Genomic DNA, 14,620 nt, shown 5'->3' on the forward strand with positions numbered 1-14,620 from the left:
CCCGACCAAAAGCTTTAAAAAAGTGGTTGCTTTTGGTACCTACATGTCATGTTTAACTGATCAGCTCTGACCATCAGACTGCATTTCTTGCAGAAACACAGAAAATTGTTTATTCATATTTTATTACATTTGTATTTGTAAGCGAGCAGTTTAAGGAACTTTTAAGAGAGAGAGTGAGAGAGAGAGAGAGCGTGAGTACAAAAGGGTTTTAATTTTTTTTTTTATTTATTTTTTTTTAATCCACAATATGTTGAGAATATTAAAAGTTGTATAATAATGTGTATTTAATTAAAAATAAAAAAAACATATAGATGTCGCGGCAAAAAAATTATTACACATTTTTTTTCGCCTTTAAAAATTTTGAGCATGAAATCAAAAGTATTTGTCTGAACTAGCCGCCATCGCCCGACCAAAAGCTTTAAAAAAGTGGTTGCTTTTGGTACCTAAATGTCATGTTTAACTGATCAGCTCTGACCATCAGACTGCATTTCTTGCAGAAACACAGAGAATTGTTTATTCATATTTTATTACATTTGTATTTGTAAGCGAGCAGTTTAAGGAACTTTTAAGAGAGAGAGTGAGAGAGAGAGAGAGCGTGAGTAAAAAAGGGTTTTAATTTTTTTTTTTATTAATTTTTTTTTAATCCACAATATGTTGAGAATATTAAAAGTTGTATAATAATGTGTATTTAATTAAAAATAAAAAAAAAACATATAGATGTCGCCGCAAAAAAATTATTACACATTTTTTTTCGCCTTTAAAAATTTTGAGCATGAAATCAAAAGTATTTGTCTGAACTAGCCGCCATCGCCCGACCAAAAGCTTTAAAAAAGTGGTTGCTTTTGGTACCTGCATGTCATGTTTAACTGATCAGCTCTGACCATCAGACTGCATTTCTTGCAGAAACACAGAAAATTGTTTATTCATATTTTATTAAATTTGTATTTGTAAGCGAGCAGTTTAAGGAACTTTTAAGAAAGAGAGAGAGAGAGTTCAAAAGGGTTTCAATATTTTTTTTTTAATCAACAATATGTTGAGAATATTAAGTGTTGTATAATAATGTGTATTTAATTAAAAAAAACATATAGATGTCGCCGCAAAAATATTATTTCACTCTTTTTTTCACCTTTAAAACTTTTGAGCATGAAAACAAAAGTATTTGTCTGAACTAGCCGCCACCGCCCGCCCAAAAGCAATCAAAAAGTGGTTGCTTTTGGTACCTACATGTCATGTTTAACTGATCAGACTGCATTTCTTGCAGAAACACAGAAAATTGTTATTCATATTTTATTAAATTTGTATTTGTAAGCGAGCAGTTTAAGGAACTTTTAAGAGAGAGAGAGAGAGAGAGAGAGAGAGCGTGAGTTCAAAAGCGTTTTTATTTTTTTTATATATCTATCTATATCTCGAAGAAATAAAAAAAAATTAATAAACACCAAAGTTATAATTTTTTTAAAATTATTTTTATGATTGTTCCTATGGGAGCTATATGCTATAGTCGGCCGATCCGGCTCGTTCCAACTTATATACTACCTGCAATAAAAAGACAAGACAAGGGAAAAGTTTCATTCAGATAGCTTTAAAACTGAGAGACTAGTTTGCGTAGAAACGGACGGACAGACGGACATGGCTAGATCGACTCTCCTAGTGATGGTGATCAAGAATATATCTACTTCATAGGGTCGGAGATGTCTCCTTCACTGCGTTGCAAACTTCTGACTGAAATTATAATACCCTCTGCAAGGGTTTAAACATATATATGTCGCCGCAAAAAAATTAACACATTTTTTTTTTCGCCTTTAAAACTTTTGAGCATGAATTCAAAAGTAGTTTTCTGAACTAGCCGCCATCGCCCGCCCAAAAGCAATCAAAAAGTGGTTGCTTTTGGTATTATATTAGTTACTACCTTACAAAAACACAGAATCTTCCTAGTGCACATAGCTTAAATGTAATTTATAATAATAATTGATAATTTTCCTTTTTTTCCAGGGAGCTGGCTTTTTAAGCTTTAACAACATAAATCAAGACCATTTGCCCAACATTTTAAATGAAGCTGTTACCTTATTTTGGAAAGCACTGGAGTGTGAGACGCAGGAAAAAGTAATATGTTGCACCTTGGAAATGTTTTCCTTGTGGACTCAAAAATTTAGAAATGAGCTACCAAGTGTTATTATTAATATATTTAAAACTGGTATCCGACTGAAAAACACGAATCAAATAATTCGGCAAAGCTATCTTGAATGGCTTCTTTTATCAATACAAAATACTGAGATTAGTAATCATTGTGCTATAATACCAGATCTTATTTCTTTTTATTCTAAAGCATTGCAAAACTCTTCGCAATTATGTAATTTTTCTGAAGCAACCTGTATTGCCTGTATAATGCTTACTTTAGAAAAGCCATCGGAAAACTATAACTTCTTTTGGGCGACAGTTTTTGATATGAAAAAAAAATATTTTTTTAATGAAAAGTATACGGCAATTGCTCCGACCGAGACATTATGCAATATATCGTTAATGATAAAAATATTGCTAAATACATATCCTGACAAAATTAAAGGAGAGCTTGAACCTATAGTTCAAACGTTAGTTTATAACTTATGTTGCAGTTCAGAGAAAGTTCGAAAATATACTACTGGTGAGGTCAATAAAATAATAAGTGCTTCGAAAGGAATAGAATTCGTACAATTAGCTTTACGCGAATTTGGTAAACGTATTAATATAGTAAGCTTTCAAAATGATGGAGATACTTGTGTTGATCAATTTGGAACTCCGACACAAGCGTATGTAGACGCAGTAGTAGCCTTGACCAGTTTAAAAAATATTTCATATGACCATTCTCTGGATGTTGCTATGGACTTATTACTTATATCACATCATCCAGCAATTGTATTAAATGAGGCATATTTATGGGAAATAACCATCCAGAAACAGTTTAATTTGGATCCTGAACATTTTATACTAACTAAAAAAAATGAGATAGTTACCGAATACATCGATAATTTTAAAGCTACTGCGCAATACGAAAATACCATATCAGCACTGGTTCGAATATGTCCCCATCCAATGGTCTCATTAGTTGTGATTCACCTAAAAAGTTATCTTTCTAAATCTTCGAATTATTATGCTTCCAACGAGGAGTATTTGACATTTTTGACTCCAGAAGGGGAATTGTATGATAAAAGTGTAATACCTCATATAGACTCACAGTATGAAACAGTTCGTGTCAAAAGAGAAAATAAAGTTTACAGCTACAAGGAACAATTGGAAGAGATTCAACTTCGACGTGAAATCGATGAAAAAAGAGAAAAAGAAGGAAAATTAAAAACTATAAAGTATACACAAAAACAGGAGGAACAAATTAAAAATCAAATGGAAAAAGAAATGCGGGTAAAGTTGCGGATTCATCAGCTTTATGAAAAACTAATAAGTAAAATTTCCTTACTAAAAGCATCGTGTTCTGGGAATGGAGAAGAAATTGCACAATATTTTTACACTATATTAGACGACATTTTAAAAGCTTCCAAAAGCCCTTTAAGTGCAGAGGTTCTTACCAATCTTTACTTATTTTTACATAATCTGTGTTTTACTTTTCATCCAAAACTTGGTCGCGAAATTGCAGTAGCGACAATTAAGCTTCAAAACCCCTCATGCATTTTAAAGGAAGAATATGATATTTTAGATATAAACAAAGCTATTGACAATATCATATTTGATCTTGACAAAATTGTTAAATCGAACTTACTTGATTCGCCATCATTTTCTTTTGCTTTTGAGTTTCTTAAACGAGCATTATTATTGATAAATAAAGATTCGAATGTTGAACTCATGTTAAAAGGCATTCAAATTATATCTATGCATACAACTGCTGCGATAAATTGCAAGCCAAAATTTATGCCTAGATTTGGTATGTTTGACATTTTGTTTTATCTTTATAAAAACAACAACAATCTGGCAGTTCCAGCTTCAGCAGCCATTTTAGAAGTTGCAAAATCTTCAAATGGTGTAGTTTTCAGTGCCAACCCAGATAACCAGATTATAGATCTACATTTACAAGCTTTGCAATGCAATACTGACACTGTAAGAAAAGTTGCTTTACAATCATTAAATATAATGGCAGATGGAATTCTAGATCTAACTGAAACTGATAATAATGTTAAAAGACTTATTCTAAACCGACTTTGGATAGCAAAATATGATACAGAAGGCGAAAATAGAGAACTGGCCAAGCTTTTTTGGAAAAAGGCTAACTTGCCGTTACCCGAATTTGACGATATAATTGATGATATCACACATCCCGAACTATGTATTCAAAAATCTGCTTCAGAATCCCTAATGCCACTAATAGCTGATAATAAAACTTTAATAAAATGCGTAATAAGGAAATTGTTTTCTATTTACAATGAAAAATTGTCACTAATACCCCCAGTACTTGATCAATTCGACCGTGAAGTTGAGCCCGCTACCGATCAATGGAAACCACGAAGAGGTGTTGCTATTGCATTTTCCACTATCGCTCCCTTACTATCTATTGAAGATATTAATATTATTATGAATTTTATGGTATCACAAGGACTTGGTGATCGAGAAGATATTGTACACAAAGAAATGTTAGCAGCAGCATTAAAGATAGTCGACTTACATGGTAATCAAACAATAGTAAATTTGTTACCTGTGTTTGAAGACTTTCTTGATAAAGCACCAAAATCGCAAAGTTACGACAATATTCGCCAGGCTGTTGTCATTCTGATGGGTTCCTTAGCAAGACATTTGGAAAAGGATGACAAGCGAATTGATCCAATTGTTAAAAGGCTATTAACAGCATTGTCGACTCCGTCCCAACAAGTCCAGGAAGCGGTGTCGAACTGTTTACCTTATCTTATGCCATCCGTAAAAGATGAAGCCCCTGCTATGATAAAAAAACTTTTACATTCGCTAGCAAAATCTGATAAATATGGCGAGAGACGTGGAGCTGCTTATGGTATCGCTGGCATAGTTAAAGGTCTTGGTATTTTATCCTTAAAACAATTGGACATAATGTCAAAACTTACAGTTTATATTCAAGAAAAAAAAAATTATAGATCCAGAGAGGGAGCATTGTTTGCTTTTGAAGTGCTATGTACAACACTTGGTCGTTTATTTGAACCGTATATAGTTCATGTATTGCCGCATTTGTTACAATGCTTTGGTGATCCTTCCCAATATGTAAGACAAGCAGCCGATGACACAGCAAAAGTAGTTATGGGAAAACTTTCCGCTCATGGAGTAAAACTAGTACTTCCGTCTCTTTTGGAAGCTCTTGACGAAGATTCCTGGAGAACGAAAACGGCATCAGTAGAATTATTGGGTGCAATGGCGTTTTGTGCACCAAAACAACTTTCATCCTGTCTTCCTAGTATAGTTCCAAAACTAATTGAAGTCTTGGGAGATTCTCACACTAAAGTACAAGAATCTGGTGCGGAAGCTCTTAAAGTAATAGGGTCCGTTATTAAAAATCCTGAAATTCAAGCTATTGTTCCCGTACTTTTGGATGCATTGGAAGATCCCTCCAATAATACATCAACTTGTCTGCAAAGCTTACTAAAAACAAAATTTGTTCATTTTATTGATGCTCCCTCATTAGCGTTAATTATGCCAGTGGTTCAACGTGCCTTTATGGACCGATCTACAGAAACAAGAAAAATGGCTGCACAAATAATAGGAAATATGTATTCACTAACGGACCAGAAAGATTTAGCACCGTATTTACCAAGTATAATTCCTGGATTAAAATCATCCTTATTAGACCCAGTCCCTGAAGTGCGAGCTGTATCAGCTCGAGCACTTGGTGCAATGGTGAAGGGTATGGGTGAAAGTTCATTTGAAAATTTATTACCATGGCTAATGGAAACCTTAACTTCCGAGTCTAGCAGTGTTGACCGCAGTGGAGCAGCACAAGGACTCTCTGAGGTAGTTGGAGGACTTGGTGTTGAAAAAATGCATAAACTTATGCCCGAAATAATTTTGACTGCAGAAAGAGTAGATATTGCTCCACACGTGAAAGATGGATACATTATGATGTTTATATACATGCCTGGGGTATTTCCAGAAGAATTTACACCATATATAGGGCAAATTATAAATCCGATCTTAAAAGCTTTGGCAGATGAAAGCGAATATGTCCGTGATACAGCTCTGAAGGCAGGTCAGCGAATTGTTAATTTATATGCAGAAACTGCTGTAGCGCTTTTACTTCCAGAACTTGAAAAAGGACTTTTTGATGATAATTGGCGAATAAGGTATAGTTCAGTTCAATTACTAGGAGACTTATTATATCGTATATCAGGAGTATCTGGAAAGATGACAACAGAAACAGCTAGTGAAGATGATAATTTTGGTACCGAACATTCACATACAGCAATAATTCGCTTTTTGGGCGATGAACGAAGAAATAGAGTATTATCTGGACTTTACATGGGAAGAAGTGACGTATCGTTGATGGTCCGACAAGCTGCATTGCATGTCTGGAAAGTTGTTGTGACAAATACTCCGAGGACTCTGCGAGAAATTCTGCCGACACTGTTTGGTTTACTTCTAGGATGCTTGGCTAGCACAAGCTATGATAAAAGACAAGTGGCTGCCCGAACTTTAGGGGATTTGGTAAGAAAACTAGGAGAACGAGTTTTACCAGAAATCATTCCTATCCTTGAAAATGGACTAAACTCTGATCAACCTGATCAACGTCAAGGAGTCTGCATAGGACTATCTGAAATAATGGGCTCTACATCAAAAGAAATGGTTCTTACGTTTGTGCACAGCCTCATTCCTACAGTCCGGAAGGCTTTGTGCGATCCCTTACCTGAAGTTCGAGAAGCAGCAGCAAAGACATTTGAATCTTTACATAGCACAGTAGGCGCTCGGGCGTTAGATGATATTCTTCCGTTTATGCTAGAGGGTCTCTCAGATCCTGACCCCTCTATTGCTGAGAATACTTTGGATGGACTTAGACAGGTAATGTCTATAAAATCAAGAGTAGTGTTGCCATATCTTGTGCCCCAATTAACATCTCCACCTGTTAATACAAAAGCATTATCTATTCTTGTATCTGTGGCTGGTGAAGCATTGACCAAATATTTGCCGAAAATATTATCTGCATTATTAGAGGCTCTATCAGGAGCCTATGGATCTCCGCATGAACTTCAAGAGATTGATTATTGCCAAACTGTTATATTGTCAGTAACAGATGAAACTGGAATTAGAACAGTAATGGATACACTGCTAATTTCAGCAAATTCTTCTAATCTATGCACACGAAAGTCCTCAGCCAGTTTGCTATCTGCATTTTGTATTCATTCCCCGGGAAATTACTCGCAATACATTCCCCAGCTGTTAAGATGCTTACTTAAATTATTGGTTGATAATGATAAAGATATTTTACAGAAATCATGGGAAGCTCTCAATGCTGTAATTAAAGGCCTGAATGCCGCCCAGCAAATCTCGCATGTCTCTGATGTTCGTCAAGCAGTTAAGTTTGCAGCAAGCGAACTAAAAGGTCCGGAGCTTCCTGGATTTTGTTTGCCGAAAGGAATATCTCCACTATTACCCGTTTTTAGAGAAGCTATTTTAAACGGATTACCAGAGGAAAAAGAAAATGCAGCTCAAGGTCTCGGGGAAGCTATTTTTCTAACTAACGCACAATCGTTACAGCCTTCCGTAGTACATATAACTGGTCCGTTAATTCGAATACTAGGAGACCGATTTAATGCAGCGGTTAAAGCTGCTGTACTAGAAACATTGTCAATTTTACTTCATAAAGTTGGTGTTCTTTTGAAACAGTTCTTACCACAACTTCAGACCACGTTTCTTAAAGCGTTGCATGATCAAAACAGAAACGTAAGGATGAAAGCCGGTAGAGCTCTTTCTGAGTTAGTAGCAATTCACTCTAGAGCAGATCCATTATTTAATGAAATTCATAATGGAATAAAAAATTCGGATGATTCTTCAGTTAGAGAAACGATGCTCCATGCTCTTCGTAGCATACTGAGTCGATCTGGAGATAAAATGTCTGAACCCATAAAAAAACAAATTTATATCACTCTTTTGAGTATGCTGAGCCATCAAGAAGATGTAACTCGCAATGCCGTTGGCGGTTGCCTGGGGGCCATGGTAAAGTACATATCACCTGGACAAGTTGATGACCTTTTTAATAATTTAATACTTTCGGATAATACAGATGATCTAATAGTAAAGCATGGACACACAATTGTTTTATTCGTTGCCTTAAAAGAATGTCCCAATGAAGTGCTGACATCAAATTTGAATGAAAAAATTACAGCTTACGTGTTGGTCAATATTTTATCAGAAAAAGTGCCAGTTGCCTGCAATGCAATAAGAGCTGCCACTTATCTTTTGGAGCACTATCTTGTCAATAGTGATAAACTTCCATTAAATGTTCTTAGTGCACTTGCTAGAGCTATGAATCATTCTAGCAATGATGTTAAACAGTTAGTCGCAAAAAGTTGCACCCACCTATCCAAAAGTTTGACAATTGATCAAAATAATCTTGATGTTTTTAAATATTTGGTCCCCATGTTAGTAAATGGCACTAAGGAAAAAAATGGATATGTGAAATCAAATTCAGAGCTAGCATTGATATCCATTTTAAAGCTAAGATCTGACGACTCGACTTTTTCCAAAATTTCAGACCTTTTGGAATATGGAGCTAGGGACTCTTTAAACGACGTAGTAACAAAAGTTTTAAAACGTTCAGTACCCCAGCCCATTATAAAGGAAGAAGAATTAGATGACACATTGCAAACATAATCGCTACTTTTTAAAAACTATATTGAAAATAATATGCTTTATAAACATGTTGCTGTATTTAATATGTTTTGTAATTAAAGAATTTTTTTAAATAAATTTATTATTATCCGTTTAAAGTTATATATGGATCGGGTAAGTAAATAGTCTATTCTTAGTAAAGAAAAGTTGTAGTACTTCTACTTGTCTGCTAAGCTTCTTAAAAAATTTTTTTTATTTTATTGATGCTTTTCCACCAGTGTTTATTATGCCAATGGTTCAAAACGCCTTTTACAATCGGATCAAAAAATTTAACACCGTGCCTACTAAGTACAGGGTGGCCTTGAATAAGTTTCTTCCACAAATAAACCGTATTAAGACTTTTTAAAAAAACGAAACATTTGAAAAATATGCACCCGTCATTCTATTAAATCCAGTCTTTAAGTGCGAGCTGTATCAGTTTGATCACTTGGTTTAATAGTAAAGTGTATGGGTAAAAGTGCATTTGAAAATTGATTCCCATGGCTAACAGAAACTTTAAATTCCGAGTCTAGCAGTGTTGATCGCAGCTGAGCAGCAAAACGACTCTCCGAGGTAGCTGGACGACTTGGTGTCGAAAAACGCATAAACTTATGCCGGAGATACATTATGATGTTTATATACATGCTTGGAGCACTTACAGAAGAATTTAAACCATATATAGGGCAAATTATAAAACCGCGAACAGCCCTGAAGGCAGCTCAGCGAATTGTTAATTTATATGCAGAAACTGCTTTAGCGCTTTTACTTTCAGAACTTGAGAAAGGATTGGTAAAGTTCAGTTCAATTACTAGGAGACTTATTATATCGTATATCTGGAGTATCTGGAAAGATGACTGCAGATAATTTTGGTACCGAACATTATCATACAGCTATTATTCTATGGTTTTTAGACGTACGTATACGTTGAAAACGAGCCCTTGGTCTCTTCATATTTGTTTCTGTTGGTACTTTCGGTTTTATCGCCTTAATATAGGATGTTAATAAATTAGGTGCTACACTGGTTTTTTATTATTGTCTTAATTTTTTTTTGTTCTGTTTTTCATTATAATCAAATAAACTTATCCGTGATGAGTTTATGTTGTGCTGTTTCCTGCGCATTCAACAACAAAATTATCCTTTGGTTTTTTGTTGGATTTGTGATTATTTAGTGCATCCTTGCTCCGTCTAGCTTTGCCGCACTAGTGGCCAAATTGTTGACAAGTTAAAACAACGGGTTGACCTAAACAAGACGTGTCCGAGCTGCACCCACAATGAAGTTGATATGAAATCGTTTATGCGGCAAACCTATTTAGAGTTCCAAGCCATATCATCTGGATTTCGTGAACTTCACACCCAATCTTATTCTGCCGGTTCCCACTTCAAAACATAAAAGTGTTAAGTATCATTTCAAATCCAAAAATAATTAGTTGCCCTTTACCCAATAACAATTTAGATGTTTCAGACGCTGCTGCCCTTATGCAGTTCACCGATGGAAACAAATGGAGCTTCTTCCCCCTTCGCCGCAGATGAAAATTTGCTTGATTCCAATGCAGTTCCTTTTCGTCCTCCTTGCCGGAGAGTTTTGTGATGTGGATCAATGTGTTGCTGAAACTGTTCGGGCCGATGTGAGGGAAAATGCAGGATCAATGATACCGACAGGCAGCTTACAACTTGGCTGCTTTCAAAATCTATAAATCTATTTCAAGCTAGTGCTACTTTTGATGTTGATGTTATTGCGTTCTCAGCAGTAAATGATAGTGAAATTTTGTCTAATAATTATTTTATTTACACAGTTGATCGTCCGTCACGTTGTAGTAATGGCGTTTCAATTGCGGTTAAATCAAATTTTATTTATGAGCTTGTTAATACTCCTGACACCTTGAATATTGTATTTATTTCGGTCAAACTTGTACTTCCCAAGAGCAGCATACTGGTTACTTGCTCATATTTACCTGCAGAGTCTGAATATAATATTCTGCTATGCGTTATAAATAATCATTGGCTACAGATAACGATCAAATGATTTCCCTTGGTGTCTTTAACTAACCAAATGTCTCCTGGTATTAATGTTATGACTCGATAGCAATGAATAGATCAACTGGACTTACAATCATGATTGTCAACCTTTAGACTCCTCCTTTATTTCTTCCTGAAGATTATTACAATCCTATCCTACAGCTTTCTTTAAATTGCCTTTTGCACTCTTTGAAACCTTCAATAACGCCACAGCTTAAATTGTTTTTTAAGAGGAACCAATTATTCGAAGATATTTCATTTTTAATCTATATTATATTAGTATTATCTAATTGATATTCCTGTTGCTGGAGCTATATACTTTATTATTTCCTCTACACTTTATTTGACAAATGTGTTCTTTTTTCTAAGGCTTCTACTTGTAGCTCTCCGTGGTTTACTAGACAGCTTAGATATCGAAAGAACAGATATCGATTTTTTAAATAATAGATCTACCATAAGTTATTAAGTCCGCTATTGTCGTAATGTTTGCAGATGATGATAAACTGTTTGTGCTCTTATCATTTCCTTATTCTAACATCTACTTCAAATTGATCTTGATCACTTTGAAACTTGGTATAAACTCAATAATTTATGTCCTAACTATGCTCAATACAACATTTTGGTTTAAGGACTGTTACGTTCCAAAATATCTTAGAGTCTGTTTAAACGCAGTATTTGTTATTAGGTCTAAGAGGTTTAAACTGGGCCGTCAGTTACCATAGAGATGGATTACGTTAGCCCGATTTGCCCTCCCTGATCAATCGTAAAAGTTGTCATGGTGTTCTGTTCTTGCTCAAAATATTTAATGCTTATGTTAACTCCTACTTTCTCGTTAGTTCCCTAAAGTGGAATCTACCATTCAGGAAAGTTCGTTCTTTTCGGCCTTTGTGTGTTCCTCTGTGCAAGTCTAATTATGCCCTTTATGCGAACACTAGTTTACAGCCAAAAACCCCCAAGCCAAAAAACAAATTTCTGGTAGAGTACGACTTCTGGATTACGTGTATGCCACTAAAAATTTTTTCATTGGGACATTTTTTTTAAAGTTTTTGTCAGCTGTCTTTTCAAGTTTTATTTTATATCTCGAGTTGTGGCTAACCGATCTTGGTGCATTTTACAAAATTTTACTGCCAATAGATCAATCTTTAACATTGTCATACTGAGTAATTGGGTTGGATAAGTCTGCAAGAGCTCGACAAACACAAACTTTTTGAAAATTTGGGGCTGTTAGACGGCTGTAAAACGGAACTTTCGACGAGACGAAGGGACTTATCGTTGATGGTCTTTCAAGCTGCACTGCATGTCTGGAAAGTAAAGGGTGATTTTTTAGCAACTTTCTTTTTGGCAGCCCTTGTTTTTACAGTTAACGCTAGTTTTTTGTCTTGTAACCCTGGTTAATGTTTTCAGATAGGCTTATACTTTAACCATGACTCGTTTATCAAACGAACAAAGGTTGCAAATTATTGAATTTTAGTATCAAAATGAGTGCTTGGTTAAGAAAGTTAATCTGTCGTCTATTCGGGGTGTTGTGATGAAATTTCGCACCTAATTTACCTTATTGGACATTAAGCCATCAATACGTTCATGTAATGTGCGAAATGAAGAAAACACCGCAGCTGTAGCGGCCAGTGTCCAAGAAGACCGTGAATTATATATTCGGCGCCGTTCACAGCAATTGGGTCTCTGTTGAAGCCTTTCAAAATACATCAAAATACATACATGCACAAGCATTGGAAGCCTACGTTGAAGCTTTCATGAGCGAGGTACCGGCAGAAATGTTGGAAAGTGTACGCCAAAATTGGACTAAGCGGATGGAGCATTCAGTTCGATGTCGCGGCCAACATTTAAATGAAATTATTTTTATACATTAAATTATATATTATATATTATTATATATATTGACCATACTATCGATTCAAACAAAGGTTTCATTATTTTTTGTGATTTTTATGTGTTTTTTGTCTTTTTAAAGTAGGAAAGCTCTTAAAAAATCATTCTTTAGTAGTGACAAATACCCTGAGGACTCTGCCAGAAATTCTTCCTACACTATTTGGTTTATTTCTAGAGTGCTTAGCTAGCACAAGCTATGATAAAATACATGTGGCTGCTCGAAATTTAGTTGATTTAGTTAGGGAATCAGGGGTTTTACCAGAAATCAAATTTAACTGTGTTGATCCTGACGCCTAGGAGAGTGCATTAGATTATCTGATATAATGGGCTCTACCTTTAAAGAAATTGTTCTAACGTTTGTGCACAGTCCAGCAGTTCTGAATGTATACATATGCATTGTTTTTATTGAATCTTCTCTAAATTGAGACTAACAATAAGTATATAAAATCTTAAATTAAAATCTATATCTGACAGTCAATATGACTGACGCGAGATGTAAGGGCTCTATAAACTATTGGTTAGCTGGAAGGTCATTTCGTTGTAATCGGGTCCGGCTGGAAACCCTGGCTAGGCCCCTGGCGAGCTGGTTTGGATGAGAAGTTAGTTTGGTGTGGTAGGACCCTTTATGTTGTCGTTCCGAACATACCAAGGTGCCCCAGTTACAGTTCACAGGATTTTTGATTGTGCTCGCTGGATAATATCGATGTTACTGCTGCTCGCGTTTCCCCACAATTGGGAGCCGTAAGTCCAGACTGGCTTAAGCGTTGAATTGTAGAGGTGGACCTTGAAGTCCAGGCAGAGAGGGGAGCGAGCGTTTTAAGCCAATGGAGGCTATTAAATTTTAGTTTTAGATGAATTTTCTTAGCTTCGATATGTCTTCGCCATGTAAGTCTCCTGTCTAGATGGACGCCAAGGTTCGTTACATCGTCAGCTTGTAGAAGTGGCGTGTTATTCCGAGTTAGCGGGGGACACGTTTGTCTGTTAAAGAAAACGTTATGTGTTTACACTTTTGCGCACTTATTTTTATACGCCAGTCTGATAACCACCTCTCCACTACCACGAGATGATCAGCTAGTAGTGCTGTTGCCTGAATTGGGCATTTGGACCGACTTAAGATCGCGGTATCGTCTGCGAATGTAGAAGTAGTTAGCCGCTCGTTCGTGGGAATATCTGCGTTGTAAAGGAGAAATAGAGTTGGACCAAGGGTGCTACCTTGAGAAACTCTAGCCTCTGTCGTGTAATCGTCGGAAATTGTAGTGTTGCATCTCACGGCGAAGGCTCTGTTGTAAAGATACGATTCAAGTATCCTGTGAGTGTTTTCCGGTAGTAACATTCTTATTTTATGCATAAGGTTATCGAGCCAGACTCTGTCGAAAGCCTGCACAACGTCAAGGAATACCGCACTGCAGTATTCCCGAAACTCGAATGCAGTTCGTAATTCTGTTGTTAATCTGTTGACTTGCTTTATTGTTCCATGGCTTTCTCGAAAGCCAAATTGATGTGCCGGAATAACGTTGTGTTCTTTCAGATATGGGATTATGCGCGTCAAAAGGAATTTTTCGAGCAGTTTTGACAGACACGAGAGTAAACTTATCGGTCGGTATGAAGCTGGTATTGTGTGATCTTTTCCTGGCTTTGGGATCATTATGATTACCGACTTTTTCCATTTTTTTGGGAAGTAGCCAAGTCGTGTAATCCCGTTAAAGAGTTTACAAATTACCTTAACTGCACAGTTTGGGAGATCAATTAGCATCTTAGGAGTTATTAGATCACCGCCTGGGGCTTTTTTTTTTAATTGCTCGCTGATGACTTTTGAAACTTCGTTTGGTTGAAACAGAATTGGCGCCGTCTCAGTTCCAATTCGAATTGACGGCGACCGTAGTGTGAATGAATTATTTGTAGGATTTGGCCGAAAAAA

General features: G+C 35.9%; 1 protein-coding gene across 1 annotated transcript in view; it reads left to right on the forward strand.

The window, feature by feature from the left end:
• LOC108138474 (eIF-2-alpha kinase activator GCN1) overlaps positions 1-8,898 on the forward strand; it is a 99,818-nt gene extending 90,920 nt beyond the window's left edge. The window contains exon 4 of the mRNA XM_041709785.1: positions 1,990-8,898. Within this exon, the coding sequence (XP_041565719.1) occupies positions 1,990-8,802 (6,813 nt within the window). The 3' untranslated portion in view covers positions 8,803-8,898. The remainder of the gene's footprint in view (positions 1-1,989) is intronic.
• The last annotated feature ends 5,722 nt before the right edge of the window (positions 8,899-14,620 follow it).

This window comes from Drosophila elegans, unplaced genomic scaffold, assembly GCF_018152505.1.
Source record: "Drosophila elegans isolate 14027-0461.03 unplaced genomic scaffold, ASM1815250v1 contig_512, whole genome shotgun sequence".
Lineage (NCBI taxonomy): Eukaryota > Metazoa > Arthropoda > Insecta > Diptera > Drosophilidae > Drosophila > Drosophila elegans.